The sequence below is a fragment of the Puma concolor genome, chromosome F2, assembly GCF_028749965.1.
Source record: "Puma concolor isolate L17-30 chromosome F2, mPumCon1.1.hap2, whole genome shotgun sequence".
Taxonomy (NCBI): Eukaryota; Metazoa; Chordata; class Mammalia; order Carnivora; family Felidae; genus Puma; species Puma concolor.
The window spans coordinates 45,421,585-45,448,488 of NC_141684.1; the positions used below are offsets into that span (position 1 = coordinate 45,421,585).

At 38.7% G+C, this 26,904-nt stretch overlaps 1 protein-coding gene across 1 annotated transcript in view; it reads right to left on the reverse strand.

Moving 5' to 3' along the window:
• LRRC69 (leucine rich repeat containing 69) overlaps positions 1–26,904 on the reverse strand; it is a 79,074-nt gene that overhangs the window by 35,672 nt on the left and 16,498 nt on the right. Inside the window, 3 exon segments of the mRNA XM_025922890.2 lie at positions 15,217–15,288; positions 17,999–18,194; positions 24,941–25,013. Coding sequence (XP_025778675.2) covers positions 15,217–15,288; positions 17,999–18,194; positions 24,941–25,013 — 341 coding nt within the window.

A 26,904-nucleotide genomic window follows, 5' to 3' on the forward strand; every position in this document is an offset into this window, starting at 1 on the left:
GCCCAACAAGGGTGGGGCAATACAGTAACTAAAAATTGTGACTATTCAACAAGCAAATCAGGCAAGATCATCAGGTGTAGGTGGGGAAAGAGAACAGCAGAATTTATGACCAGCTCTCTGTCTATGAAAATGGGCAGGGGCAGAACTTTTACTGGAAGACAGCGCCTGGTTGGCAGTCCTGGTCTTATTCTGAAGATGCATAAATCCTCTTGTTCCTTTTATGGGGACAGTTAGTGCTGGACTGACTCTACTTGTTATTCCCCAGAGGACATTCAGTGGAACTTGTACTCCAAACAGTGAATACCTGAATAAAAATTACATGGGAGTGTTGTAAAATAATTTCATAAAGTGGCCTCTTCCACTGTAATATTAAACACAAGCTACATGTTTGTTTTATTTTGTTTTGTTCCTGCTTTGCAGTGCATCTTTGATCCATGAGCATAAACTATAACTGTTCTTCCTGCCATCCAGTTAAAAAATTACTAGCACTAATTAGATTTCCAACAATACACCTCAGGTATGCATAGGTTATATATTTTTTTTTTCCTCCAACCCCATTCTTCCATTATTCCTCCAACCCCTCATTCATCTCTGGCTCAGATTGCCCAAGGGGCACCTAGATATGTAAGGGATAACCTAGGGGAAAAAGTGAGGGGTATCTTCTAGCATAACTTCTCTAAGGCCTTGACGTCAATGATGGCAACCCCATGGCACTGTAACAGTGCTTGGGCTTTGAAGGTGAGAGGCAAAGACAGGAATCAGGACTAATGTAACACAAAGCACTAGCTAGGTTTCTAATGACTTACACTTGCTAGCTCAGTCAATTACTACAACAGCCAGTATTATCTGTATTATTAAAAGCACAATGTGTGTATTCTGAAACAAAAAAACTACAGTATCAAAAGCCTCACGGTCTCCCCACAGTGACACACTCAGCTTTCCGTAATGTCACCTACTGTCTCCCCATCTGTGAGTTCGTTCTCTGATATCGACTGCACTGCTTAGCTGTCTTAAGCCTTGTACGAACCCAGTGTCTTCTGTCTGGAATTATTTCCTTGATTTATAGCACTGCTTTCTCTTTAGTCTACCCTCCTAGAGAGTCGCACCTGCAGTTTCTTTGAAGTTCCCCCTTTAATCCAGGAATGCCAGCAACAAACTCTCTGACATGTACCTAAAAATATGCTCCAAACTCAGTATGTTTTCTTACCCTCAGCAGTAAGGTTAGAGGTTCCGTTTGAGGGAGACTTCAGATGTTACCAATTGTTCTTCCTAATTACTAGGCACAAAAAGCCCATTTCAGCAAGAGCTTGCAGCATCAACTTCCAATCTCCACTCCTTATCTCAAATGAACCTATTTCAAGGGTCTTGACTTCAATTTTGTAAAGTTAGCCAGAGCCTATAGGAGCATAGGGAGCTAGGCAGCAGGGGCAGAGGATTCAGAGATCAGTCCTATCTCTGGCTAGTTCAACTCAGCCATGCCTTCCACAAAAATTAAAAGAACATACAATCGTGACAAACAGGAACCATCTATGATAATCAGGCATGGTATATTTATATAAGTTACTACCAGTAATTAAGAGTATTTGGATGGGGCGCCTGGGTGGTGCAGTCGGTTAGGCGTCCAACTTCAGCCAGGTCACGATCTCGCAGTCCGTGAGTTCGAGCTCCGCGTCGGGCTCTGGGCTGATGGCCCAGAACCTGAAGCCTGTTTCCGATTCTGTGTCTCCCTCTCTCTCTGCCCCTCCCCCGTTCATGCTCTGTCTCTCTCTGTCCCAAAAATAAATAAACGTTGAAAAAAAAAAATTAAAAAAAAAAAAAAGAGTATTTGGAATTTGAAGTGACCTAGGTTTGAATTTCAGCTCTGCTATAGGTACATTAATCTCTTCCCAAGACCTTGGTTTTCTCATATGTAAAATGGGAAAAGCAATAGTACCTAGCTCGTAGAGCTATATGAAGATTAAATAAAATGGTGCTTCTAAAATACTTAATACAAAACCAAATATATAGTTTTCAAAGAATATTAGTTATCATTGTTGGTTTTTATGCAGTAACTTTTATACATCCTCCTTAGCATATTAGTATTTCTGGCAATCATCTGTGACCTGGGTGGATGAAATCCTTAATTACTAACAATACAACAATATATCACAAACTGAAGAGCACCCCTCCTATGATGGCATTTGTCCACCCTGATGGTTCTGCCCCTATGCTCAGACTCAATCTAGTCCACGGAATTTTCTTTCCAGAATTTCCTAAAGGAAAGCTGCCCAGGTACTAACAAGAGAAAGAACTACTTTCTGGGCCTACTTCCCTGACACTCTGGGTAGTTGTCTTCTTGATAAAGGTGGTTTTTTTCCCCCTTCATTATGCTCTAGAACGTTGAGTCTTTACTGTCACTAATCACTGTACCTATCTACCATTATATCTCCTCTGCAAATCAGTGTAATTTTTTGCATATGGGCAAAAAAACAAAAAACAAAAAACTTAAAGGGGCAAAAAACAAAACAACAAAAAACAAAAAAACAAGAGAAAGCTAACATTTATACATGAGTAATTTTCCATAAATTTATTTGATCCTTGCCACATAAAAATCTTATGAATAATGAGAAAAGTGGCCTCCTTTCCTCCTACCCTCACTACTGATTATAAATAAAATGTTAAATGCCCTGCAATTTAATATAGGGAGCTTTGGAAGTCTCCTGGGATACCTACTCAGCCAGGGCTCAGGTTTTTATTTTTGCTTCGGTTTGTATTTTAATATAGTCTCAATTATCTTCCAAGAACTTTAGGTGATTTATAGTAGAAGACTTATAAATTGTGGGCAATATAATTAGAATTCAAAAATATAGAAAAAGATGATCATTGTAAAATTGAAATCTGTCAGGGGTGCCTGCCTGGCTCAGTTAGTACAGCATCTGACTCTTGATCTTGGAGTTGTGAATTTGAGCCCCACAATGGGTATGGAGATTACACAAAAATAAAATATTTAAAAAGTAAACAAACAAGTAAACAAACAAACTTCAATCTCTCAGTTCTGTTCTGAACTTCTTGGCACCCAAGGCAAAAAGAAGACTAGAGCTTGTATAACTTTAATTATCTCTTAAAGTTAAAAAGCAAGTATAACTATAAAAGAAAAGTAACACAGCTATTAAACAGAAATTTACCTTAGAGTTGTCTTGTAAGACTAAGGAACACAGAGTCCTCTAAAGAAAATGGAGCAGGAAAGCAATATATGACCAAGTAAATAAAGTGGAAGATGTAGGAAGTAGGGACAGACTTCAAAGTCAGAGAAGAATCTTGAGACCCTCCCAGTGCTTGTGACTTATTGGCATCAGATGAAGAGTAGGGAGTAGGGAAATCAAAGGATGGCTATGATCAGGCCATCAGCCATTCATTCATTCAACAAATTCATATTGAATGCTTACTACCTGCCAAGCACTCCCTTGGGCAATAAGAGTATAGCAATGAATAAACAGACAAGTATCCTGCTGTCATGGGAATTTATATTCCCTTGGGCATAAAAGAATGGAGAGTAGATAAAGACAGACAAAAAGCAGGTAAACAAATAAATAAATGTTTATAACAGTGGTAAGTACCATAAAGAAATTTTTTTTTAAATTGACATAACAATGAGATGGCTACTTTGACTGGGTGTCCAGGGAAGGATTTCCTGAGAAGTTGATATCTATCCAGAGACCTAAAATGATACAAAAGAGCCAGGCATGGGGAGATGAGGGAAGACTATTTCCTCAGAAAGGCAGGAAATAAGGAGACCATAAATACTACTTAACCAGAGAACCAGATCTACTATCTATGCATCAGCAAGAGAATGATCTGACTGAGTCACAGTTAGAGTGCTTTGTTGTTTCATAGTCTGCTACCTAGAAATGAGCAGAGGTGAATGTTCATTAAAGAAAAGGAAATGTGTTGCTTGCTGAAGAAGGCAAATGAGGTTTTCAGAATAAAGCCACTCAAGTTTTCTCACTGTCTTAATGAAATCTATCAAAAACTTCCAAATCCAGTAACAGAAAATAAGGTAATTCAGGCAAAATATCTCAATAAACATAAATATATATTAGAAATCTTCAAGGTATCAAAGAACTAATATGACCAATAGAAAAACCAAGACATGATCTAGGAGCAGATAGATATTGAAAGAAATGAGTCCCATATTTAAAACCACTTTTGTTCCCTGACACCAGAAAGAAATTTTCATTTGAATAAGGGTAAATAAAAAAAATATCCACCCCATATAGATAGCAGCCCTACTTTGAATATTCTAGGTAACTCTTAAGCATTGAAACTAAAGTGGTACCGTATTATTATTTCCACTGTATTACAGTGATGCCATTACATTACTGTAAAAGTGGCCAAAAAGAAAAAAAAAAAAGAAAAAAGAAAAAAGAAAACAAAACTTCTCCAGGAAGTTACATCATCTGGACCTCAAGCTATTTCAAAAATAATTTTTCAAAAACGATGTCCTGGATATAATCAAATATAACCAAGGATTGTATATACAGTTGTCATATCACTATGTTATATACCTGAAACTAATGCAATATTAAATGTGTGTGTGTGTGTGTGTGTGTGTGTGTGTGTGTACACTTAGAGAGAGAATATTGATCCATATCTATATATCACATAAGAAGAAAAGATGGTACATTGGGTTGAATAGCATCTCTCTGGAGAACTCTGAGTGATACAGATAAACTACACAAACAACAGAAGTCAACCCAAAAGTACTTCCCAATACTGAGTTTACCAGACTCAGACATTAAAACAACCATACTTAACACGTTCCAGGAAATAAAAGCTAAACTTAAATTTTTTAGTAGACAACTGAAAAATATGGAAAATAACATGGTAGATTTGACGGGGAGCCTGGGTGGCTCAGTCGGCTGAGCGTCCAACTTCAGCTCAGGTCATGATCTCGCGGTCCGTGAGTTCGAGCCCTGCGTCGGGCTCTGTGCTGACAGCTCAGAGCCTGGAGCCTGTTTCGGATTCTGTGTCTCCCTCTCTCTCTGACCCTCCCCCGTTCATGCTCTGTCTCTGTCTCAAAAATAAATAAACGTTAAAAAAAAAAATTAAAAAAAAAAAAAAACATGGTAGATTTGAAAAAGAACCAACCAAAAATTGTGCCACTGAATAAAATGGAAATAACTTAATGGATGGGTTTAAAAGTACATTAGACACAACTGAAGAGTAAATTATCACATTGGAAAATACAAAATACAATAGGAAGAAATATCTAGAATGAAGCACAGAGAGACAAAAGGAGAGAAAACAGGGTAAGACAAAAAAAACATAAAGTGAGAGGTTGTGACATATAGGAAATTAGAGTTACCAAAGAAGAAGGGGGAGACAGAAGCAGTATTGAAAAAGACAATAACTAAGAATTTTTCAAAAAACAATGAAAGATAGTAATTTACATACTTAGGAAGCCAAATAAATTCCAGGTCGGACAAATTAAATGAAGTTCACACCTAGACACATCATATTGGAAATGCAGAATATGAAAGACAATGAGACGATGTTTAAAGCTGCCAGGAAGAGAAAAACAGATTGCCTGAGGGGGAACAACAGCTACAGTTTTCCCAGAACTCTAAGCAGCAACAACAGACGCTAGAAGCTGGTGTTTTGAAAGTTATGAAATATAATACTGTCAACTTAAAATTCTATACCCAGTAAAAATTATTCGTCAAAAATAAAGTTAAAAGAATGATAGTTTTAACTCAAACTATCAAAAACTGGGAAACTGAACAAGTAGACTCATTCTCAAAGAAGACTAAGCAAATATAGAATCCCAAAGGAAGATGCAAGATACGTGGGGAAATGAACAACAACAAAAATTTGAAACCTGCAAATAAATCTAAATGAGTACCATCCGTGTAAAATAATAATAAAACCTTTTAAACTAGAAAGTTACATTTAAAATACAATTGTATTTATGTATTTACTTGTAAAGTTATCCAGAGAGAGAGAGAGAGAGAGAGAGAGAGAGAGAGAGAGAGAGAGAAATACACACAGACACAAGTGGGGGAGGGGTAGAGAAGGAAACCGTCACAAGCAGGCTCTACACTCCATGCTGAGCCTGACTCAGGACTCAATCTCACGACCATGAGATCATGACCTGAGCCAAAATCAAGAGTCAGATGCTTAACTGACTGAGCCACACAGGCACCGCAAAATACTATTTAATATATGAAATTATAATACATACAAAATATCTAAGAATGGAGGTCAATAAATAGATTTAAAGTATCCTAAAGTTTTTGCACAATTCTTAATAATACACTTTCATAAAGCAAGTAGGATTTTTTTAAGGTAGTAAATCAAAAGAATAACAGAATTGTATACAGACTCTTTACAAAGAATTTTTAAAAAATGGAATCATAAAAATCTCCAAACGGGGTGCCTGGGTGGTTCAGTAGGTTAAGCGTCTGACTTCAGCTTCAGGTCATGATCTCATGATTGGTGATTTCAACCCCTGCATTGGGCTCTGTGCTGACAGCTTAGAGCCTGGAGCCTGCTTCAGATTCTGTCACCCTCTCTTTCTGCCCCTCCCCCTGCTCGTGCTCTCTCTCCCTCTCTCAAAGAATAAATAAATATTAAAAAACTTCTTTTAAATAAAAAAAAAAACAATCTCCAGTCATTTCAAAGAAGGGAAGGAGAGAAAAAGGAACACATTACAAATATACAGGAAGATACTGATTCGGCCCCAAATAAATCAGCGACTACATTAAATTTAGATGAACTAAATGCTGCAATTTAAAGACAAAGATTATCATATTGGGCTTTTTAAAATAAAGAGTCATGTGCTATTTATAAGAAACGTATCTAAAACCTAAGGATATAGAAAGGCTGAAAGCAAGGAATTAAAATAGATATATTCTGCAAACATGAATCAAAATAGATGTAGCTGATATGGCCACATTAATATGAGAAAATCCAACTTTAAAGCAAAAAAAGCATTATTAGCCATAATTCAGAATACATAGGCATGAAGCCAAGACATCAAAATTGTAAGAAGCACCACTAATGATTCCCATGCACTCTAAAATCCGTATGATAAGGCTACACACTTTCTAAGGAGTATGAGCCGGAAACCATAGAGGAATAAACAGTAAATCCTTAAAACCAGGGTTTCCAAACCAAGACACCAACATTTTAGACCAGACAGTACTTTGTTACAGGAGACTGCCCCGTACTTGACAGAATGTTTAGCAGGATCTCTGGCCTCTACCTACTAGATACTAGCTAACAGTACCACCACAATTCCTCAGTGGTGACAACCAAAAACACCTCCAGATATTGCCAAAAGTCCCCGAAGGGCAAAATCTTCTCTGGTTGAAAATTACTGCCTTAGCGCAACTTTTTGGTTACTCATTCTCACACAGGAGTTTTGATTTTTCAGGCAACACAAAGCAGATACGTTTGTTAGGTAAAGTCCATATCCACCCAATCCATCCTTCTATCCACCATCTGTCCATTGAGCAAGTATCTACTGGGTGCCTAGTTTGCATTAGAGGCACTGTTCTAGGTGTTGGGAATACATCATTGAAAAGACACAACAATCCCTGCTTTCAAAGAGCTTACATTTGGGAGTGGGGATAGGGGGTGGAAAAAAAGTCATCATCTAAATAAAAATCAATGCTTAAATAGGCTGCATTACTGAATGTCAATCAAAGTCTCTCTTTAAAATTTTTCTCATTTTTTACTACCCTTGAAAAGTACTGGCCCCTATTTTGAAATCATTTAAAATCAGCTTTTATCACAAGGCAAAAAAAAATAGTACCTCTCACTCTGACTCTATGAGCAAATAACCCTATGCTCCCTTTCTCTCAACACATGAGGTGGGTGTTACTTAAATTTGGGGCTCTCCATTTCGAAGATAAACAGCATCCCTTTTGTCTCCTCAGTGTCTTTAGCTACAGGGCTAGAACAAGAAAATTTCCAAGAGTAACAAATGAGAGTTAAACCTTGTCCACCAACCACCCCCACCATGTGGAACAGGGTACTCTGTGGCACTTACAGGAATCCAAGACCAGCCTGTCTTGAATTCTGACACTCGCACATACAGAAGTAAAAAGGCAGAACTCAGGTTATTTACTTTAGCTAAGCAGGGAATATCAGTTATACCTATAACTTAATTGAGCCCTCAGTTTTTGAACCAGAGTTTTCACAAAACCCTCACTGCTTCCAGGGCAATATTTTATGAATTTTCTCTAAGCTTTTCATTTCAAAAAGTCTATCTCATGAAATTTTAGAATTAGAATGGTGAAAGAAGCAATCCCATATAATTCGACACCCTCCTTTTTGCCTTCCCCCATATAAGAAAGAGCAGAAAACATGATCTCATTCTCGTAAAAGTAGTGACAGGCAAGGCATTTAGTCAAGTTTTGGAACTCACTAATTCTCTATTAGCTAAGCTTACATCACTTACATAAAACCACAGAGGCCACAAGGGGTTTTCATTAGGCAAGCGTTGGCCCATATCCCATTTTTTTAAAGGTCACTGAATGTTGTTTTAAATGTATATCTCCTAATAAACTGAGCCACTGCAGGCAGCACCAACAACCAAAGAAAATATACTATTTTCAAATTAAGGTCAAATTTTAAAAAGGATTTAATGAGCTTCAAGGATACGGTAGACCTTTCCTTAATATTCAACAGAGACAGAAAATAAACTACAGATATGGCAACAAGAACAAAGCAGATCTCTAATGTTGCTGTTCAAGAGGCAGAAAAGCAAAGAGGATGAGGTAGACGATTGAAATTTCTCATGGGCTATTGAACAAAGTGAATACCTCAAACCAAAACACTAGATGGTGGAGACATTTGGAAGTGTCCTTGAACACAGCTTCATGGATATTTCCCTGATTATCAGTTTTAAACTTTTAGGCTGCTTTCTAATCATCTTGCAACAGAGTTTCAAAAGTTTGGATAGAAGTTTTGATTTAAGGAAACATCACAATTTCATTTTCCCGAGCATCTCCTTTCCCACGATTGCACTGCACTTTTGACCACTCAAGGACACTTTTGATCATGGACATTTTGAAATTTTATATAACCGTTCTCCACATGTTCGGTCAGTTTCACAGAAATATTTCTCTTTATCCAAAGCTAAATGGCCTCTCTATGTGTAGTGCACATATGTGTATGCAACTGCTCATATACAGAAATCATTCTACTGAAGGCAGGTGATCTCATTTATAAACGATGAACGTCATTCAACAATAACATGGCTTTCGGGGAGCCTGGATGACTCAGTCCATTGAGTGTCCGACTTTAGCTCAGGTCATGATCTCACGGTCTGTGAGTTCAAGCCCCGTGTTGGGCTCTGTGCTGACAACTCAGAGCCTAGAGCCTGCTTCGGATTCTGTGTCTTCCTCTTTCTCTGTCCCTCCCCCTTCATGCTTTGTGTCTCTCAAAAATAAAAATAACCATTAAAAAATATCTTTTAAAAAAATAACATGGCTTTCTTCACTTGATATTGAATTAACCACAGAAAAGTAAAACAAAAGACAGTGGAAGCATTTGTGAAATATTTAGGCTTTATGGGTTAGACAAATATGAGGCCGAAATGACACTAAGCCAGGATCTGTGCCATGTTAGATGTAAGGCAAGTGTCTGGAATCAAGAACACTACAGCAAGACATGCTTAGACTGGCATGGATCAAAATCAATCAGCATTGGCTATACGTAGAGAAAGGTTTTTTGTTTTGTTTTTTTGTTTTTCTGTTTTTGAGAGAGACAAAGAGAGCTGGCGGGGAGAGAGAGAGAGAGAGAGAGAGAGAGAGAACCCAAGCAGGCTCCACACTCAGGGTGGAGCCTGATGCAAGAACTCGACCTGGGGACTGGGAGATCATGACCTGAGCTGAAATCAAGAGTGAGATGCCTAACTGACTGAGCCACCCAGGCACCTCTAGAGATACCATTTTAAACTGAAAGTATTTGAGGAAAGAAAAGACCTCAGGATAATAGACAACAATTTGAGAAAAGGGTCTAAGAAAAAGGGAGTTCAGTGACGAGGGGTCCTATTTTCAGTGTAATCCGGTGTGCCAATCAGAAAGCAAGTGAGCCAAGAGATAGGGTGAAAGGATGAGACAGAAATAAACAGAATCACAAGTGAAGATCGAGGGAAAGAAGGACCATCTTCAGGGAAATCATCTGTTGGTTCTGTTTTACTGCTTCAACAAGGTAGGTCAGAAGACTGTAAATGGGTCTACAGAGGAAAGTAACTTGGAACAGCTATTCAGGTAAAGAACACACGGAGAACAGGAAGCACAGTAAACTGCTAATAAACCTGTATCTCCCTAGTATACCCGCACATACAGATCAACCATTACCCTGCTATCTGAAATAGTTAAAATCATCAGGTGCTTTCATGATTTTAAAAGCATGTAGGGGCACCTGGGCTGCTCAGTCAGTTAAGCGTCTGACTCGGCTCAGGTCATGATCTCACGGTTCAGGAGTTTGAGTCCCATGTCAGGCTCTGTCCTGACAGCTCAGAGCCTGGAGCCTGCTTCAGATTCTGTGTCTCCCTCTCTCCCTGTCCCTCCCCCACTTGCATCTGTGCCTGCTCTCTCTCTCAAAAATAAACATTACAAATTTTTTAAAATAATAAATAAATAAAGTAAAGGCTTGCAAAAATGTCCCTATATCTGGGATGGACTCAGTGGCATGTAGCTCAGACCCAACTTTAAAATAAAAAGAAAATAACATTTGCTATCTATCATGTGCCAAGCGCTAGTAAAAGATTTATATGTATTATCTCATTTAATCATTCACTCATTCTATATTTGCTGAACACCAAGTGCTGTGTCACCCCTTTCCCAACAATGTTGTAAGTGTTATTAATATGCCCAACTTCCATAGGGGAAAAAAAACGTAACACTAAGTGATTGAGTTATGTGCTCAAGGTCACCCAACTGATAAATTACTAACTTGGGCATATTTAATTTTTGTTTGGGAACAGTGGATTTGAATAGTCCCTTTGCCATTCAAATGATTTGTGTTTCTGGGAAAGTTACTTACATTTTTTTTCCCTCCTATGTTTCTCATACTGTGAAAGGGGAAAGTGTTAGCACTGTTTTCAAATATGATTTATGACGACTGAAGAATTCTTCATGGAAAAAAGGGGGGCACTGATAAAATGGAATAGGTGCTATAACTATTATCCATCCCATAAATAGTCCAAGCATATTTTTCTCATGACAACACCACTGCATGAAGCTCTTTCTCCTTGTATTTTTTTCTTATAAAAACACTGTATGTCTACAGACTTTAGGGATATACAAACACTCAAGATTCTTAACTCCAACACAGAATCTGTTTATGGAGGCCACCGCTTCAAATGAATGCTAATATGATGAATTTGAAACTGAAAGCAATCAGCAACTGTGGAAAATGTAGCATTGGCTATGGTTTACATCTTTTAAAGCATATTTGTTCAATGTCTATGCTCAGCAAAGCACCTTCCCGTAAGTTTCATATTTATATGTGTCCTTGTAAATATTGTAGCTAGACCTGAGCCTCACTTCCAAATACAACCACCTGATATAAATGGGAAACTTTATAAAGACAAACCTCAGAAACAATTAAAAGTTACATGATGATGGTTTGACCAAACTTTATCCAAAAATAAAATTTAGTGTTTGAAGTCACATGCTAAAAATCTCTTTGATGTGTAGATTGGCTGATGAATAACTGTTTAGGAAGTTACGTCAACGGCACACATGCTCCAAATACATCCACGGGGTGGCTGAAGAGGAGTAAGTGACATACAAAACTCAGCTTCCAACTTTGCAGGCATTCCTTGTGTCTTCCAGAATATACAAGAATTGTATTGTTCAAGGCATGTTCCTTGAGTATCATTTTCATGGAGGGCACAGGCAAACTCTCAGAACCCAAACTCCCAGTGAGATGAAAGAAATGTCTCATTTATTTGTGTAGCATAACAGGGACGGCCCTGCCTGTCACTCCTGAGACAAAGAATTTATTCCTCAGCAATTCTTTTTTTCTCAGAGGCAGCATTCTATTATGGGAAGAGCCCTCGGCTTGCAGCTGAAAATCCGGAGTGCAAGTTCAAACTCTCTCACTGCTCTATACTTCAGGCCAGTGGTGCTCCAGGTGTGGTCCCCAGACTTGCATCAATATCACCTGAGAACTTACCAGGAATGCAAATTCTTGGGCTCCCCAACCTACTGAATCAGAAACACTACAAGTGTGGCCCAGCCCTCTGCCTTTTCACAAATCACCCAGGGACTCTGATGCCCTCTCAAGTCTAAGGGCAACTGCTGAAGCCAAATTAATTCTCCAGAGTGCTGAACAGGAATAATAATACCAGATCTGTATTCTTCAATGGGCTATTCAATATCAAATTGTTACAAATATTTGATAACATGCAAAACTGCTTTGCAAATCTGCAAATTACTAATAACTGCAAAGAACTGCTTTAGAAATATAACTTTTTGGGAATGCAAACTGGTGCAGCCACTCTGGAAAACAGTATGGAGGTTCCTCAAAAAACTAAAAATAGAACTACCCTACGACCCAGCAATTGCACTACTAGGCATTTATCCAAGGGATACAGATGTGCTGTTTTGAAGGGACACATGCACCCCCATTTTTATAGCAGCACTATCAACAAAAGCCAAAGTATGGAAAGAGCCCAAATGTCCACTGATGGATGAATGGATAAAGAAGATGTGGTATATATAGACAATGGAGTCTTACTCAGCAATCAAAAAGAATGAAATCTTGCCATTTGCAACTACGTGGATGGAATTGGAGGGTATTACGCTAAGTGAAATTAGTCATTCAGAAAAAGACAAAAATCATATGACTTCACTCATATAAGGACTTTAAGAGACAAAACAGATGAACATAAGGGAAGTGAAGCAAAAATAATATAAAAACAGGGAGGGGGACAAAACAGAAAAGACTCATAAATATGGAGAACAAACTGAGGGTTACTGGAGGGGTTGTGGGAGGGGGAACGGGCTAAATGGGTAAGGGGAACTAAGGAATCTACTCCTGAAATCACTGTTGCACTAATGCTAACTAATTTGGATGTAAATTTAAAAAAATAAAAAATAAAATTTAAAAAAATAAAAAGAAATAAAAAAAAGAAATACAACTTTTAGCACCACTTCTCAATCTGAAAAGTACAGTTATGATAGTTCAGGGAGTTTAGATTGCTAATGGAGGGTCTTGATCAAGAGTGTTACAGAAATGTGAAGTTTTCTGTTAGGTCTGCAAATGTTTTATAGACGATATTTTGTTACAAACTTCATATCAAAGACAAATGTCGTGATGCCCCCTGGTGATGATCATTAAAACTTTATCTCAGTTTTATCAGGTCAACTGTTTCTTCAAATAAATGAAAAATAACTGTGCTCTTAAGGGAGAGAGGAGTTACAGAAAGATTTTTGCTTGAAAGATTTTTTTTAATTTAAAAATATTTAAAATATTAAATATTAAAATTATAAAAATTAAAATATTAAAAATATTTGTTTCAAGGAACTAAAATATTCAGCAATTTAATTAGCTTACAGCCTAATGGTAGCTTTTCAAGACAGACTTGAAAAGAATTATTCTACTAGTGGTACAAACTATAATGGTGCTTTGGGAACCAGGGAAGGCATCACAGGGCAGAGACAGAGTTGAACTAAGACTTGTAAGATGATAAAAACTTGGTAGCCTTTACCAGGTCAATATTAACAACATCCAATTATTATTAAACATTCGAAACTGTGTATTTTTGAAAGACAGCTTGGCAATTCCTAAGGAGTGCACCTGTTATGATGAGCATCAGGTTTTGTATGGAGGTGTTAAATCACTATACTGTACACCTGGAATTAATGTTACACTGTTAACTAACCAGAATTTAAATAAAAACTTAAAAAAAAAAAAAGAAGTAAACGTGCAATTACCATACGATTCAGCAATCCCACTTCTAGGTATATACCCAAAAGAAATGAAAACAGAAAATCAAACAGATATTTGTATGTTCATGATCATAGCGGCATTAGTCTCAAAAGCCAAAAGGTAAAGCAACCCAAGTGCTTCAGATGAATGAATAAACAAAATGTGATGTATACATCCAATGGAATATTATTCAGCCCTAAAAAAGGAAGGAAATTCTGACAAAGGCTATAACATAGATGAACCGTGAAGACATGTTAAAAGTGAAGTATGGTCACAAGAAGACAAATTATGGTATGTTTGTATGATGTATATCGTTCTTCAAGGAGGTGGCCAGAGTCGTCAAATGTGTAGACACAGAAAATGGCAGCTATCCGGGGCAGTAGTGTTTAAAGGAAACAAGGTTTTAGTTGGAGATGATAAAACACTTCTGGAGATAGATGATGATGGTTGTACAACATTTTGAGTACATCTAGTGCCATAGAACTAAATACTTAAAAATGGTTAAAATGATCAATTTTGTGTTATGTATATTTTAACACAACAATAACTACATTTTTTCTAAAATAGACTTTATACTTATTTTTCATATTTGAGTCACTTTCGGTACAAACAATTTCTCTAGGGGCAAAAAGCATTGAAATTTCAATTTGGACTTGATCAGAAAAAGGATTTAATAGATCAAAAACTATTTATTGTACACCTTCTGGATTGATGGGCTTCTAATTATTACCTTGCATGTGGAATTATACTTGCTCAGATATAAAATGTGATATCAAAAACTGCCATTTCTTTCCCAAAATTCAAAACGTGTCAAGACCAACTGTTTCTCAGTTCTTTGAAATACGGTAAAGTCAAAATTCATTTATAAATGGGAAAAAAATATTTTTTCATTGTTTATGGCTCAAAAACAACTAACAAAAGTGTCACCTTGGATAAATTACAAAGTATAACAATTTATGCTTTGAAAAGTCATATTTTCAAAAAGTCTGAGGTGACTAAAAGCAGTATATAATAACAAAAAACACATAACCGTAACCAATATATTAAAATATTTATGATAGCAATCAGAGTTCACTTAGTTCAAACAGTTTCATTAGGCAGAGAACACACAGGAAGGAATGGGAGAGAACAGGTTTTGAAATTCTAGAACGAAGCAAATCTTTGAGTTATTTGTATAATCCAAGGTTCCAGTTACTACAGGTTTTAAGACTATGCATATTTCTCTAATCTCAATAGCATAAGTGAAGTCATGTTCTAGTTATAATAGAAGTAGGCTCTACTTACTCCTGATGGAAATGTCTGAATAATATTTCCAGCTATGTCTAGGATTCTTAGGTTTTTAAGACAACAAACTCCCTGTGTCAGAAAACAAGAGAGATTTTTAAAAATCTAGTATGTAGAATCATAAATATTTCTTCTAAATTCAAACTTTATAGGACTGACCATCTTTCCTAATTACCTGATCGGTTCTTCAGTACGTCCTCCCTGAGGAGTTACTATGTCCTGGGGTCCCAGATTCTCTAAGGTCTCCATTACCTCTGACCACTCCAGGGCAACATAACATGGTGGCCAAGAGTTAGACTATTTGTAGGCTCAGATCTCCAACACTATGTAACTACAGACAAATTTCTCAATCTCTTTGTACTTCATTTTCTCCATTTGTAAAATGAAAATGGCAATGGAAGCCCTTCCTTTGATATGGTTATTGAATGGATTAAATAAGTTACTAATCAGTAAGTGCTTACTGAAAGGCCTTATAGTGAGAGAACTCAGTAAACATACTAAAACTAAAATAGAACCTTAGAGAAACAGAAAAACAGATGTAAAAGGTCTATCAACAATTCCAAAGGCATTTATTTCACATCTACCTTTTGCTTAGCTCTGTGCTCACTCAATCCTTTCCTTATAGAAAAAAAATTAAACTTATTAGTGTCTCTATCTACATGTCCAATGTGACTGAATAGGCATATACATTCACACACATGTGCAGACACACAGATAATTTATAATGTACCAGAAAATGATTCATAATTTGCTCATTACCAAAACAAACTAGTATTTTCTAGAATACCTTATGTATAATGCAGACCAAAAAGCACAATGATAGACTGAATCAGATTAAATGTACAAAGACATAAGTAATCATAGGCATTCTTTACATAATAACTTAGGACAGGACTTACTAGGATTTAAATTTTTAGAGTCCAAACTCCTCGGGATTAAAAAAATAATTGTAGTAGGAGTATTGATGGGAACTCCAGACTTTTAAGTCAGACAGACATGGATTTGAGCCCTTTCTCTGACCTTTGTAAAGTGTGTTTAAGTCGTCTAACCTCTCTGTTCCTTATTTTAGAGTGGGTAAATAAGAAGAGCAACATACCAGAGTTATGAACACTAATAATATAATACTTCATGACCATGATCCTGTTACTACTGTTACTATTTTTTCCTCAAATAAAGGAGTTATACTTCTAACAGATTTACTTTGTAATTTCAGGAAATATTCTTATTTACAGAAATTAGGATTTTTAAGTAACGTAAGAAAAAATTAATTTTTTTAAGTTTATTTATTCATTTTGAGATAGAGACAGCATGAGTTGGGGAAGGACAGAGACAGAGGGAGAGAATCTCAAGCAGGCCCTGTGCTCTCAGCACAGAACCCGACGAGGGGCTTGAACTCATGAAACCACAAGATCATGACCGGAGCTGAAACCAAGAGTTGCACACTTAACCAACTGAGCCACCCAGGCACCCCAAGAATAACATTTTTGAAATACACCTATTTAAAGCCTACACCTTGCTATATTTTTTAAAAATTTTTTAATGTTTACATTTGAGAGAGAGAGAGAGACACAGTATGGGCAGGTGAGGGGCAGAGAGAGAGGGAGACATGGAATCCGAAACGGGCTCCAGGCTCCACGATATCAGCACAGAGCCCAATGCAGGGCTCAAACTCACGAACTGTGAGACCATGACCTGAGCTGAAGTTGGACACTTAACCGACTAAGCCACCCAGGTGCCCCATACACCTTGCTATATTTATCACATTACAGTGTGCACAGAATTTTTAAAGGGAATATTATCCTCTTGAGAGAAAAATGAAACAGTAGGAATGGATCTACCTTTTGTATTCCTCAATTTACTGTATGACATGCATTCCCTCCTATCAAATTAATTTTAATTTGCATAAGGAAGGAAAGTAAACCCATTGACAGGTTCCCAGCAAGAAACAGTACTCTCAAAATGGGAAATTTGAGGAGAGTTTAATAAAACCACCACGTATAAAAGTTTAGCAAGGTTCTGACAAAGTTCCCCCAAACAGCAGGGAGTTCTTCACTGCCACAGGCCTGAAGAGCCAAGGGAGGTAGTAATGGTCCATATGAGGATCACCTTATACTTACTAACTACGGTCTTCCAGAAAAGTGTGCAGGCAACTTACAACATCCTATCAGGGAGGGTACCAGGGGAATACCATCTAGTACACACTCTCCTCCTCCCTTTCACATCCTACTAGTGGCTATCATTGGCCACATCCAAGAGGAAGTCAGAGGACAAAGAAGCTTACTGATGCCCATGAGGTCAGTCTCCCAGGCACAGAACAGTCTGGAAGAGGATGAAGAGTAGCTGTGTAGGAAAAATGGAAGACAGATAGCACATATTCCAAACCTAAAGTGTACTTACATATTATTCCATACACAGGGTTGCCAGATAAATCACAAGAGGTTCACTTAGATAGAAATTTCAGAGAACAATTTTGTTTACTATAAGTACGTCCCATGCAATATTTGGAACATATTTATACTAAAAAATTATTCGTTCCTTATCTGAAATTCAAACTTAAGTGAGCATCCTGCGTCCCTATTTATTAAATTTGGCACCCCTACTATGTGGAATAATCCAAGTTATTACCCTCCTATGTCATAGGTCTTTGGGAACTAACTATGTCTAATTGGAGGGAAAGTAAATGATGGCTTGTATTGAGATGTCCAAATCTATTCCATAGTCACTCCCCATCATGTGGCAATGAGTTCTTACCCATGAAAATCTGGTTCCACGTTTTGCTTACCTTTGGCAGAACTTCAATATTGTTCCTGACCAGAAGAAGCTTCTGGAGCTTCTTCAAGAACTTAATCTCTTCAGGTATGCAAATGAGCTGATTGTAGTTAAGGTGAAGTTCAAAAAGATTCTTAAGAAAACAAAGTTCTTTAGGAATGCTGGCTAGCTGGTTATGATTTATACTCAAATATTTAAGGTTTTTTAATCTAAAAAAAAGGATATGAATGATATTCATGAAAATAAGAAAGTCCATTGGGCATACCACTTATCAGAAGTCATGTGTCAATTCATTCTTTTGTAGCTCACCTGAGCCTTACTTTAGTCACAGGTTCACAACTATTACAAATACTTTGAGCATAAAAAATCTTTTCTATAATTTAACTTCTAAAGCTATTTTTAATTGGATAACTTATGTTGAAAGTATTTTTTTATGTATATTTTTGAGAGAGCACAAGCAGGGGAGAAGCGGGGGGGGGGGGGGTTGGGAGGGGACACAGGATCTGAAGCAGGCAGGCTCTGCACTGACAGCAGAGAGACTGATGCAGGGCTCAAACTCATGAACGGTGACATCATGACCTGAGCTGAAGTCTGACACTTAACTCACAGAGCCACCCAGGCATCCCTTATGTTAAAAGTATTTTATAAAATCAAAATGCAGATTTAAAAAAGAAGAAACTCCATTTTCACTCTTTGTATGTATACGTTGGCTATATTGAAGAGGAAGCCAGAGGACAAAGGAAGACATACATATGCACAAATATACATACACATACATACGTAGACACAAATGGATAGAGGCAGAGATAGAGATACAGGTACAGATTAAATGTCTTGCACCAAACAGATATAAGCACTCTTAGCTGCTATGAAAGATGCAAAGATGAATCAGCCACACATTCTGCCCTTATGTATGTCAGGGTCTAGAAGGAGATATTAGATGGAGCCATAATATGAAGATAGGAAATGCCATCAGACCTGGGGAAAGAGATTAAGGAAATTTGAGTTTCTAATTGCAGATATGGTACATGATGTCTATCACAAGCATTTTGGAAGAACAAACATTTTGAATTTGGCTTTGAATAACAGAACTTGTAAAATCGGGGCAATGGTGGGCACAATAAGCTGAGAAAATACTAATATTTTGAATAAAGGAGAAAGACATTAGTAATGTTGAGCACCAACTATGCACCTATGCATTAAATTTAATAATCAGTACAACCCTAAGGTTGGAATTATTACCCTTAATTTAGAAATAAGGAAAATATGGGGCGCCTGGGTGGCTCAGACAGTTAAGCATCCAACTTTGGCTCAGGTCAGATCTCCCGGTTCATGGGTTCGAGCCCCGCATCAGGCTCTGTGCTGACAGCTCAGAGCTTGGAGCCTGCTTCATGTTCTGTCTCCGTCTCTCCCTCTGCCCCTCCCCTGCTTGTACATTATCTCTCTTTCTCAAATATAAATAAACATTAATTTTTTTTTAATGTTCAAGAGAGGAAATACAAACAAACCTACTAGAACCAAAAGCAGGGTCATAGACTACAAAGTCACTATTGAAAAATCTATTGGATTTCTATACTGTAGCCACAAACAACTGGAAAATAATTGGTCTGAAAACTCTATTTACAGTAACATAAAAACACTTATAAAGTAGTTAGGAATACATTTAACAAAGGATATGAGAGACTTCTACACCAACAACTAACTGTAAATCATGACAGAAAATTTAAGAGAGCTCTAAATAAAAGTATAGATATGTCTTATTCATATATAAAAAGAAACGATATTGCTAAGATGCCAATTCTCCCCAAATTGATCTACAGTTCAACTCAGCCCAAATAAAAATCTTAAGTTTCTTTGCGTAAAAATTGAAAAATCAATTTTACAATTTATATGGATATTCAAAGTAACTAGTGTGGCCAAAACTATTATAAAAAAGACAAAGTCAAGGGGAGCCTAGGTGGCTTAGTCAGTTAAGCACCCAACTCTTGATTTCGGCTCAGGTCATAATCCCAGGGTTGTGAGATTGAGCCCCACGTTGGGCTCTGCACTGGTAGTGTGGATCCTACTTGGGATTCTCTCTCCCCCTCTCTCTCTCTGCACCTCCCCCACTCATGCTCTCTCTCTTTCTCAAAATAAATAAATAACCAAAACAATAAAAAAGGTTTAAGAAAAAAATGACTCTGTGTGTCTGTCGCCTGGTTCTCTTATTTTATTTCATACTATATGTCAGCTGTAACTGACTCTTAGTAATGTTTCTTTCAGTTTATAACTGAGATTTCTCTCAGTTTATAACATGATCTCAGGCTTGTGACATCCAGCCCCAAGACCAGCTCCATGCTGGGTGTAGAGCCTGCTTAAGATTCTCTCCCACTCTCTCCCTGTACCCCTCCCCTGCTTGTGGGCTTCTCCAGTGCCCTACTCCCCTCAAAAGGCAGTCTTTCAACAAACGGTGCTAGAACAACTGGATAAACATATGGGGAAAAAATCAACTTTGACTATTGCCCCACAGCACACCAGACATTAATTTGAGATGAATCATAGACCTAAATATAAAAACTAAAAGTATAAAGCTTGTAGAAGAAAATATAGGATAATGTGGGAAAAAAAGAAACTTGGACTATTACCCCACACTATGCACAAACATTAATTTGACATGAATCATAGACCTAAATATAAAAACTAAAACTATAAAGCTTGTAGAAGAAAGTATAGGATAATATCTTGATAACTTTGGGGTAGGCAAATATCTCCAAATATCGCCCACAGAAGGGGCGCCTGGGTGGCGCAGTCAGTTAAGCGTCCGACTTCAGCCAGGTCACGATCTCGCGGTCCGTGAGTTCGAGCCCCACGTCGGGCTCTGGGCTGATGGCTCAGAGCCTGGAGCCTGTTTCCGATTCTGTGTCTCCCTCTCTCTCTGCCCCTCCCCCGTTCATGCTCTGTCTCTCTCTGTCCCAAAAATAAAAAAATAAACGTTGAAAAAAAAAAATTTAAAAAAAAAAAAAGGCCACAGAAAGCACTAATCTGAAAATAAAAATATTTATAAATTGGCCTTTATCAAAGTTAAAAATTTCAGTTCTTCTCTAAGTACTGTTAAGAAAATTAAAAGGCAAGTCACATAATAGAAGAAATATCTGCAATACAGACACTTATGAAAATACTTGTATCCAGAATACATAAAGAACTCTGTTTTTAAATGTTTGTTTATTTATTTTGAGAGAAAGAGTACATGCATGCGCACAGGGGAGGGACAGAGAGAGGAGAGAGAGAGAGGGTGAGACAGCCAATCCCAAGCAGGTTCTGCACTGTCAGTGCACAGCCCTAGGCAGGCCTCCAACTCACTAACAGTGAGATCATTACCTAAGCCAAAATCAAGAGTAGGACACTTAACCCACTGAGCCACCCAGGCGCCCCTAAAGGACTCTTACAAGTCAATTCTAAGAAAGAAAAAAACATAATTTTTATACATGGAAAAAATATTTGATACAAGCACTTCACTAAAGAAGATACATAAATGGGCAATGAGAACAAGAAAAGGTGCTCAATTGTCATTAGACATTAGGGAAATGCAAACTAAAAATACCCTAAGATGTGACTTCATACCCACTACAATGGTTAACATCTTTAAAACTGCTAGGGATGTAAAATGGTACAACCACTTTGCAAAACAACTGACAGTTCTTTATAAATTAACATATACACCTACACTCCTACTCTACAACTTTACAACTCTACTCCTAGGAATTGAAATGAAAAGTAAATTAAACATATGTCCGCAAAAAGACTTGCACAAGAATATTTATAATAGCTTAATTCATTATAGCCCCAAATGGGAAATAATCCAAATGTCTATAAACAGGAGAAAATAATTTGTGGCATAATTCATGCAATGAAATGCTACTGGGGATAAACAAAAAACAACAAACTGCTGACAAATGCAACAATAAGGTGAATCTCAAAAAAACATATGCTCAGCAAAAGACAGGCACAAAAGAATATATAGTGTATGATTCCATTTCTTTAGTTCCAGAACAAGTAAAACTAATCTGTAGAGGTAGAAATCAGAACAGTAGTTGCTTATGAGAGGTAAGAATTTACTGGAAGTGTAAGAGGAAATTTGTAGGTTGAAGGAAATGTCTGATACCTTACTGGTGTGTATACATTTGTCCAAACTCATTGAATGGAACACTCACTATTTCTGTGTAACGTGGTATTCAGCAGAGAGAAAAGGCCATTAGACTTGATTGCCCAAAGGACATTAATGAACTTTGAAAATAATATTCAGTAGAACGAAGAGGGAAAAAACAGAATTTCAAGGGGTTAAGTAGGAAACAAAAACAATAGACAGATGGCAGTTTAGAGAACTCTGGTTATGGAGAGACCATGAGGGAGGAGAAAAGGCAAGAAGTAGACTTTGTCTTAAGGTCTGCTTAAGGCAAGATAAAGAGGCTGAAAAGAAAGGAATGAAGGGAGTGCAAATTTCTCAGTAAAATAAGGTGCAAAGTCATATGCAGAGAGGATATAGAGTCAAAAATGGACGACCTAATGTTAAAAGAGTGAAAATGTGTGGAGTAGGTCCTGTGGAGAAAGGGACAAGGAATTTTCTTCATTAATCATTGTTATAATCACTATTTTAATTGATTCTACTCTGAATTAATATTATGGCAGCTGGCTTTTCATTTTGTCATTATTTCAAGGCACTAAGCTGGGCTCAGAGGCTACTGTAAATTAGTCGTCACTCATTGGTTGAAAAAGAGCAGAAGAGAAAACAAGGAATGGCTATGTTGCCATTTCCAGGAGCAGGGAGACCTTCCCTACTCTTCCAAGAGAAAATCACAGGAGGTACACTTGCAGCTTCTCCCTGCCCTCTTCCTCTCCAGTGGGCCAAAGAATAATTTCACTGACTGGCGAGTTTGGAGGAAGAACTGAGCCTACTGGTTTCGTCTCTTCCTTTCTCCCTCTTTCTTTCAGAGACATTCTGTTCCCAGGATGCCCCACGTTCTCATTTTCCTTCTGTGGTTGTGCCGCTCTGCCCATATAGAGTTGTTTAGGGGCAAAACTCTAACCTGTCCAGGTTCCACTCCAAGTCCATAAACCATTACTCTGTAGTTTATGTAAGCCAACAAACAGAACGTTCCCCCTCCCAGGTTCTAAACAAATTGAGAAATGAGACACGAGATTCAGAACGAAGGTAATCACACATCAGCACAGAGCTTCCATGAACATTCTCAGGCTTCCTACCAGCCCTCCACTAAATTAACCACACCCATCCAGTCACAGCCTTTCCTCCTAAGGCAGCTGCTTACTTGGTGGCAGAGTAAAAAGAGGATGCTGAGCCATGTATGCTCAATGCTTTTCCCAAATTCACCACTAAGTCAATCTTCTGCCTTTAAAAAGGAATGAATGGGAGGAACAGAAGGGAAAATAAAAATAACAACCAATAATAAAAAAAGTTGGCATCCACGGAGCAATTTACTACGTCCCAGGCTCAACCCTAAATATTTTTGGTTAATTAGAATATTTAACTGTCAAGACTACCTCATGAACAGGCACTATTATTGTTCTCCTGTTTCAGTTGCAGACACTAAGGCATGGGAAGGCGAAGAAACTTTCCCAAGGTCAGAAAATAGAAATACTGCTTGAGGAGGTGACCAATCAGCTTACATAAAGGACACAGCCAGAATACAGACAATCCAGAATTATCTATAAAATAGCATCGACCTATATATTTTGTAACCCTACTTTCTTCAGTAAAAGCTTTCATTTCATTGCAGTTTCTAACATATCGCTATAGATTTATATAGTTCTTTGAATATTACGCTTAGTACTCCAAACAGAGCTAAGCTGAATTGTGAAACCATAACATGTTATAGCTGCAAAGGTTCTGAAGTTCATCTGCTCAAAATTTTTCCTTTAGAGGTAAGAAAGCTAAGGTGCAGTTAAATTACTCGCCCAAAGTCATAAGGCTAGTTGCACAAAGATATGACCTAGTCCACCAGATCTTCCCTTTTTTCATTGTATCATTGATACACAAACCCATTGAGAAGCTGAATAAATGAAGGAGCAAACGGAGAGCTATTGGCATTTTCACCATTATAAATATTCCTTTTCTTCATAAAGTAGAACACTTAAAACTTTTTTCTAGTTACTCTGACTAGAAACATTACATTCTCTGTGAAAATCTCTCTGGGAAGCATAATATATTGGCTAGAGGTATAGACAAGTGAATTGGAATAGACTTTAGGGGCTGCAAAAATCCCTTTGTTAAAGACTGTTCATAGTTTTGTATCCTTCAAAAATCTGGATGCTCTTATGTTGTAACACATCTGTTTCTATTCAACAGGCAATAAAGAGAATCTCCAAAGTCAAGTAAACTCAAGTAGGGTTTTTTTCTCCATCTGTCGGAGGAAAAGCCCAAGAGAGCATTTTGCCTGCAGAAGGACAAGGCCCTCAGCTGGCTCCAGAAAGCCACTGTAACGGCAGCCCATCTGTGCAGATGTGCAGGATAAGCTGTGCAGCATTTTGTTGCTGTTAATGATAATAAAATGTGGGGTTGTTTAATGAAAATGATTATCTTGATTTTCAACACCTTGCTTTTCTATTACCTTTTCTATCAAGCTGAAAATGTTTTCCAATACTTATATGAAGTAAAATTTCATGTCCCCAGTCCCATATCAGGGCAGACTCAAGAACCCCAGAGTTAGGAAATCAATATTACAATCAACTTTAGAACTTTAATGTTTCGAACCCTCACCCTTATACCAAGACCACCAAGTTCTGCTATTTCTCATTTCCCTCAAGTGTTCAAAGAATCACCTGCTTAAAATTAGCTTAAAATTTTAATCACCTGCTTAAAATTAAAACCCCACAAGGACTTGAGGCCACTGAGGCACAACAGATGACCAGGGTGGGGCTGGGGAAGGGCTGTTTAACCAAGTCTCACTATAAACAAAATTACCTGCTGATTTCTTGAGGAACCCATGCCAGCTCATTGTTGTTCAGATTAAGCAGAATCAAATTCTGTAAGCCATCTGTCAGAAAATCATTTTAATCACGTTAGCCATCTCTTACAAAATAACTTGCAGCCACTTTTCTATATACCGTTGTTTTCCTTCCGGTTTCTTGCCTTGGCTAATGCTCTTGGGGTTCCTGGTGACAGATACCCTCTTAAACTAGCTTCAGCTAAAAAGGGGGGAATTTATCACATCTTCTTCATCCTTTCATCTGTTGCTGGGCAACTGGGCTCTTCCCGTACTTTGGCTATTATTGATAGCACCGCTACAAACACTGGGGTGCGCATGCCCCTTAGAAACAGCACCCCTGTATCCTTTGGAGAAATAAAGGTTATGCTTTAGTTTCAACTCACAAGGGTTGTCCTATAAATGCTTGTTGAGTGAATGAATCATTCCAAAGGTTCCTCCTTACAGGCCACACTCACCCATCCATCAGCAAGACTTGGGGAGAGCAGTCAAATGGAGGGGGGGGGGTACCACCCCCCACCCCTTCCCCCCACAGCAGCCGGGCTGCAGACCCCAAGTCGCACGGGCAGTGCACAGAGCGGCCTCCCAGACCTCCGGCGACCGTGCGGGCACGTGTGCGCACTCACACGGGCACGCACGCGTACCTCGTCTCTCCGCACATGCGCACGCCCGTCAGGCCGGTTCTGTGCCCCCCTCAGCCCCGCCGCTGCACGTGACCGCGGGGAGGCGGCCCAGGGTGGCGCTCTTTTTGGGGCCGAGCCCATGAACCTGCCCGGTGAGGAGGACTGGAAATGGGTGTACCGTGTGTACAAGTGCCCCCGGAGCTCCAGGGCCCCCGTGTCCTTGAAGAGGGGACGCGTCGACGTGCGCTAGCACGTGGCGGAAGTACTCCCGGATATTCTTCGCCCCGGGCCGGAAGGGGCTGACGCATTCTCTGTCGCATTTCCTGGGGGCTGCGTCCTTCTCGGCCACCAGCCTCTCTGCACGGAGCTCAAGGCCAGATGGACGGACTGGGGGCCTTCGCACTTATCCTCCTTGCCGGCTCGTTGAACCGACAGCACTGCGCGTCCACGCAGCGTATCAGGCGCACCTCCCCGGCGCAGAATTCTGAGATGGCGCTGTCCTGCAGGCCGGCCAGTGGGAAAACTTCCAGGTGTGCAGCTTGCCAGCCTCTCGTTGAGGCCCATCTCCCCAGGCAGCACCACAGGCCCTTGAACTCTACATCTGTGACTCCAGATGTGGTGCACGGTGGCTCCAGGTACATCTCCGCGGTAAGCTTCTCCCTTTTGGGCATGGCTTTGAACTTCCCTGAGAACCAGGCCATGGCTGTTCCTGCCTCCCAATACACTGGGCCCTCAGCCCTCGGGATGGGGGGGGGGGGGGGGGGTATATCATATTAATATAAATATATGTATATATACATAATCTATATGGAGTGCTATGTAATTATAGGCTCATAAAGATATGTTGGGCTGTGTATGTATATACATAGGCCTTTGGTTGCTCTTGGTAATCACAGAAATGATCATGCCAGGGTTTCTTGGGCTTTTCATGCTTCTTCTGAACCATTGAACCAGGTTGTGATGTCCAAAGACACCATACCACGCTGTAGGCTAATGCTGTCTTTCCCAGGAGCTGCTCAAAGTCTGGGGGGATATACTCTCCGGGAGTCTCTGCAGAACGTAGAGTTTTATTTCTCATTACAGCTTCTCTCAGCTTCACATTCATATTGTCTCTCCCTACTCCTTTCTTTGCCCCATTCCCCAGGCTTTTCTTTTGAACAGATTTTCTCTAATTTTCCCTATATGGATAGCCATCCTACAGCTCCTGCGTTTGTATGTTCACAGACCGGGTAGACAGTTCTTGAACTGAAATGCCTGCAGGAGCTGAGAAGTTAACTCAAACGGTAGTAGTGGCCCTGGCCAGAGTGTAACTGGCAGGA